Raw genomic sequence first — 6,000 nt, 5'->3', positions numbered from 1 at the left:
TGTTAAGGACATTATCAGATGTTTCCCTGGGTCCATAAGTTAATGAAATTCTTCCCACTTTCTTCTTCCTTTTTTTTTTTAACATGACTGACAAGAGCAGAGTGTCTGATCATTTGCAAATGGACAAAATTAGACTGAGTGAGAGACATGCAGCAATGCTAGCATGGGAAATCCCATGTATGCCCAGAACAGATTCAATGAAGTTTCTGGGCTAGGAGGGAGTGCAGGCCAACTGAGCACTGTCAGATGATGTCACCTTTCTTTTGCAGCTCATTTGTTATGCTTGTCCATGAAGAAATAAAGTCTTTAAAGTCTTTAGTGGTTCCCAATCTGGTTTTCCAGCCAGTCAGGTTTTCAGGATATCCACAACGAATATGCACAAGATAGATTTGTGTACAATAGTCAACATGTCACATGCCAAGTAAAAAATAAAATCAACAGCATTAGGTGCATTAAAAATTTTATTTTATCAACCGCACAGGAAACAGATTTAACAGAAAAATAAAATAGATCAGTGCAATTTAGACAGTGTCACTTAAGCACACTTTTCCTCACACTCACACATGGGAAGAAACACGGGCTCACTCGAAATCAGTTTGAGAAAGCACCTGGCCCGTGCCAGCCATGTCCTCCCCTGAGCCCTAGGGCCAAGCATGTGCTAATCCCTGGCAGTAGCATATAAAAAAACTGATTATACAGCAGAGGTAGAATTAATTGTCCTCTTTAAAGTCTGAAGTGACAAAAAAGAGAGAAGAAAAATAAACAGAAATCTGTGATCAACAGAATAGTTTACAGACATTTAAAAAAAAGGCATAGAAGACAGAAATATAATTTAGCACCATTTTATCAGGAAATGATTTCTTCTATAAACTGTCAAGAGCCAGTGACACTTCAGATATACTCTTTTTCAGGTGGTATTTAGTCAACTTACACTGTGGACCTGATGTAGAAAATGATTTTTCCTATTTGGTGTCTATGAGAAAAAATGCTTAGTACATCTGGCCCTGTATTTGAACATACATATTTAACATGTACATTTTTCAGCATGCTCTTGTTTTCTGAGTGAGAGAATGGAAAGGAAGACTCGCAGAGTAGAAAGTCATCTCTTGATCATAATTTTAGCATTCTTTGGTGTTTTGGAGAAAATCAGTTACTAAAAAATCTTAAAGCCTCTGCCAACAGCCAAAGACCTCCCTGCCCTCGACCTCCATTCTCAGAAATGGGACAGAAACTTTATGGTTCCATAGATGATGCTGTTAAAAAAGACTGTTGGTCTGACCCCCAAAGGTTTCTCCCCATGTGAAAAAAAACATCTTTTTCATAAACCAGAACCCCAAATGTTTTTAACAGTTAAGAAAGTGGCTCAGGTGTCCCAGTAAGCCAGGCTTAAGACTGCTTCTGCCCAGGTCCTCCATTCTCAAAATAGCTTCATAGGAAAGCCTTTCATGCCTTAACAACTCAAGACAGTGCTATTAGTATCAAAGAATAAAGAATCTTACAATAAGATTTAAGGCCCAAGCTCCAAAAAGCATTCCACAGCATCCAATTATGTGCATGTCGGTAATTTTTGGTATATTTTGACACGTTTGACTCAAAAAAGTGAATGTTCAAAGTATAAAATCTCTGTAAACCTTTTAGATATTCAAACATATTATTGTACTACTTTATATTTGTATTTCTTTAAATAAGCATGAGTTCTTTTGTGCTTTTGCCCCGAAGAAGGTGTGCAATACAATGGATGATTTATAAATGATTAAAGAATAAGAGGCAAGATACAGGCAGAAGTCTCTACCTGCAGACTTTTCATGAGCTTGGCTCTATTTTTTTTTTAACTCATATCCCCAAATATTCTGAGGGATTGTTGTATGCTTGATCTTTGCTTTCTTACCACAACAAAATTGTTTCAAATCTTCCAAAATGCTTTGGGATGGGGGCTCCTGTGATCTGGTGCTTTTTAATATTCACACTTGTGTTTTGACCTGCAATGCAGACATAATCTAGCTGGAATCCTGGTCTCTGTGTATGTAGGATATAGAGAAGGTTAATGACCAGCTCTCTGAAAGCGTCTTTTCTTTGGTTCTGGAGCAGAGACCCAGCACGAAAGTTCTGGAAGCTCACAGTTACAGATGTAGACAGGGTAAAGGAAACCCAGTATGCATACTTATATCCGGCTGAAATGTTTCTATCGGGAAGACTTTCTACCATATTGCAGTAGATTCCATAATCTTGCATGACAATCAATCACTGGGTGGGGGAGGTGGATTTATGCATAGTTTTGCTCCAGCCTCACACCAGCATTTTCTTCTGTGAGACTGCTAATTATTTCTTTTGTACCGGAATAAAATCATCGTTTCATCCCCACCCCCATCCATATAAGCATCCAGCTGATCTGATCAAACTGTGTATTTGGTTGGCAGTGTGCTTTCTGAGTGCAAACTGGTAAGAATGTAGGCTGCCTTGTTAATGAATAAGGTCAGTGATGAGGGCTGGTGGGGGAAGGCAAAGGGAGGGTTCACTCAGCACAACAGCCAGTGAGGCTACTACCCTAAAAATGTAGGGCTCTGTCTTGCAGACTTCACTTCTCCCTTACTTCCCCTTCCAGTAGATAAGGGCATGACGAAATAATAGACACTGGCCACAGAGATGACTATTACCAAGGAGAGAAAATGCAATAAAATAAGAATTAAAAGGTGGCATCAAATAGCTGAGAACCAGAGAAGTCAGGATTCAAATCCTGCTGACGCTTCTTGTGCCATTGGGAAAGTCATGGCACCCTCCATTGCCTTGGTATATCTTTCTAAGTCCTTTTGGGCAGGAAAATAACTACAGGACCTGAATTGTAACTTGCCTTGAGCTCAGATTTGGAAAAAGACGAGTAATCCAAATCCAAGTTTGCAAACTGCAAAATCTGAGTTCCTCACCAGCACAATGAAAATATTTGATCAAAAGGGCAGAAAGTAAAGGAAGCAGAGTATGAAATTAGAGAAGTGCATACATTAGCCTAATGTGATTAATAAAATAGTTAACTTATGTACACAGAGATGATATGAGGCACATGCAATACATATCATAGTGCTATTTGTGATCAAGGCACCGGACACAGCCACTAGTGCAAATTCTTTAGATCGGTTTCTGAATAAAAAGAAAGCAAACTCAATGACTTATGAAATAAATAAATCATATATTATTCTGAACAAAATTCCAAACCAAAATGTACACAGACCAAAATACCAAATAAAACAAAAAAAGGTGTGCAAAATAAAGAGCTGTACAACATTAGAATGTATGACAAATATATTTACACCCTTCAAAAATAAGAAGATGCCAGTAAAGCTGGAGGTTCAGATCAGGAAGGTAGCCAGGCACTGTGTGCCTTTAGCTAGCTGTAGTGTCATGGTTTTCATCTCCCGGAAGAGATTCTGCTGGAAGTGCAGATGCTAACGTACAAATATGTCAGCTTTTCTTTACTGGGTGCCCACCTCTCACCAATATAAACCTGGAAAGATTATGATGAAGATTTAACCTGCTTAAAAGGTTGAAAAATAAATGCTGAAAAGCAGATTTCTGGGAAAAAAAAAAAAAGCCTCTCCCTACCTGCCTAAAAAATACTACAGTGCTGCAGAATCCAGAAATGCCAAGAAACCTCTATAGGTAGGCTTCCTCCCTCCCACCCTTCATGCTCTGCTGGCTAAATATACTTTCAGAAAGAACAAAGATTTCCAAACAAGACTGTGCAAAATTCATAATTTACAAATATACAATCCTGAACAGAACAACAAAAAGTGCATAGGGAGGGAGACTAAGTCATTCAGATCACAAAAATCACACATACACTTATGTGTTTGTGTGTGTGTGTATGTGAGTACAAACATTGCAAAGAATCTCCTCTTTCCATGATCTTCCATCTTCCCCGCTGCTTTCACTCAGTTTCTCAAAGCTCCTATGAGTCTTACTTGCTGCACTTCAAACACGATGGCCAGAAGACTCCAGGGATTGCCTGAGTGAAAATATCCTAGTCCTGAGAGTCCAGTCATTGTAACACACTGTCACGCACATTCACCATCACCATTTAATAAACTGCAGTTAATAAATTGCACCAGTTCTCCGCTCTCACCTCCAGATCAGTTCTGATTGAGCAGCACCTTGGGTGTGGATGGCAAAAGGTCCTTTCCCCCCCCCCCCCCCCAAAGATTCTCCTGGATTTCCAGTCTTACGTCCGAAGAAGCTCTGTCATTCTCCTGCTCTCCTTCATGTGTAAGAAAATATCTCCCCTCCCCTCCCCTCCTGCTCAAAGATTGGGGGTGAAAATATGGCACAAAGCTTGACCAAATATTTCATAGAAAAAAAAGTTGCTTTTTTTCTTTTTTAAACAAATTGTCATAATAAATAGAAAATATACAAAACAAACAAAAAAATCCTTTCGTCTTTTGCATGGCCTGAGATTTCATTCAACCGGGTATGGCTCTGTTTCTTAGAAAAAAAAAAGAAAAATGTGTGTATCAAGTTCTTCAGGAAGTGTGATGCACTGCGGCTTGGACGATTTGTTACACATTTAAGGGAAACAAGAATGAAAAAGCACTTCTTTTCTTCTTCTCCCCAGAGTAAGCAGCAACAGTGGTTCAGAGGCACTTTGTGGCAGCAGCTGTTCATGCGATGTCATCTTCCAAGCTCACCATCTGTCTCTGCAGAGAGAATGGTACCAGAAGGGGGAGAAATTCAAATCTTACTCCAAAATTTTAGCTGAACATTGATACAGTCAGTTCCTTGAAGGCAGAGAAGAGGATCACATTAAACTGAAGTTACTCTAGTGAGGCACAGTGAGGTTTGTTTTGCTTTTCCATGTACACCATTGGTACAAGAGAGAATACCTTAGAAACCTCAAAAGATGACTACACTTGTTCTTTCCACCTCTTTGGCCATTCTAACTTTTCAGTCTAACCGACTATTAACCAAGCTTGATGCCACTACAGATATCCTCAGTTCTGAACCAAGGTGTCAGAAATCTCTCAAATATTTAATGGTCTTCCTGTGAAAACAAGTGACAAATCAGCCACTGTGGATTGACTGTTTTGACCCACATTACACCAATTATAATGGAAGCAATGCAACAGCTCAAGACAACTATAAAAGCTAATTTTGGCCACCTGATTTCATCAGTAAGAAGACAAGTGATTGTTAGCATCAGTAGCATGGGATCTACTTAGTGTTTGGGTACTTGCCAGAACTGGCCACTGTTGAAACAGGATTCTGGACCCTTGGTCTGACCCAGTATGGCAATTTCTTATGTTCTTAGTTGCCATTCTGTAAGGGGATGGTCAGAATCCACAGCTGGAGAGGTGGGGATGGAGGGAGGGGAAAACCGTGTAGATCAGTGCACGTGGAAAGGTTTTGGTTTACTGAGCTGCCTCCAGTGCAGGCTACTTACTGATGGGTAAGTGTATCCATCCTGATTCCTGCAGATGTGAATTTCATCTTCCGTGGTCTTCTGGTACACAGGGTTATCAAAATTTATGCTGTTCGTGTTCTTCAGCCGCCAGTTCTTCCAAAGGAGGAAAGCACCGAAGGCAACCAAACACAGCAGAACTGCAAAGGGCCAGAAAAACAGCTTACCCTTAATGCTTTCAGAAAGAACGCTGAGCCCATCTAGACTAGAAGTTAAAATGATATGCCCACAGTTATTGGTTCCTAAGAAAATCTACCACATACCTAGTGGTAGGACAATAGACAAAGCTGTGTGACCGCTGCCCTTTTCAGTGTTGGTCTCGGCAGCAATACCATTCTGAGCTGTTAAAGAGAAAAAGTTAGTAAAAGTTAGCAGGCTAAATCTGATACATTTAGAGGCCGATATTTAGCACCACTTGGCCATATAAGTTACGCCTTAGCCGGCTAAATGATGTGGTTTAAATATTTGGCTGAGGTCAACAGCTGACAGTTAGCCAGATAAATACTGAGTATTTATTCAGTTAAGTAGTGGGAAGAGAAAGAGTATAAGGGGAGGAA

At 39.9% G+C, this 6,000-nt stretch overlaps 1 protein-coding gene across 1 annotated transcript in view; it reads right to left on the bottom strand.

Annotated features, from left to right (window-relative positions):
• Nucleotides 1–443: 443 nt before the first annotated feature.
• LDLR (low density lipoprotein receptor) overlaps nt 444–6,000 on the bottom strand; it is a 30,225-nt gene continuing 24,668 nt past the window's right edge. Inside the window, exons 16-18 of the mRNA XM_029584590.1 lie at nt 5,707–5,784; nt 5,426–5,583; nt 444–4,682 (exon numbers count right to left, since the gene is read on the bottom strand). Of these exons, the coding sequence (XP_029440450.1) occupies nt 4,647–4,682; nt 5,426–5,583; nt 5,707–5,784 (272 nt within the window). The 3' untranslated portion in view covers nt 444–4,646. The remainder of the gene's footprint in view (nt 4,683–5,425; nt 5,584–5,706; nt 5,785–6,000) is intronic.

Source organism: Rhinatrema bivittatum, chromosome 19 (genome assembly GCF_901001135.1).
Source record: "Rhinatrema bivittatum chromosome 19, aRhiBiv1.1, whole genome shotgun sequence".
NCBI lineage: Eukaryota > Metazoa > Chordata > Amphibia > Gymnophiona > Rhinatrematidae > Rhinatrema > Rhinatrema bivittatum.
This window is presented reverse-complemented; position numbering and strand designations above follow the sequence as displayed.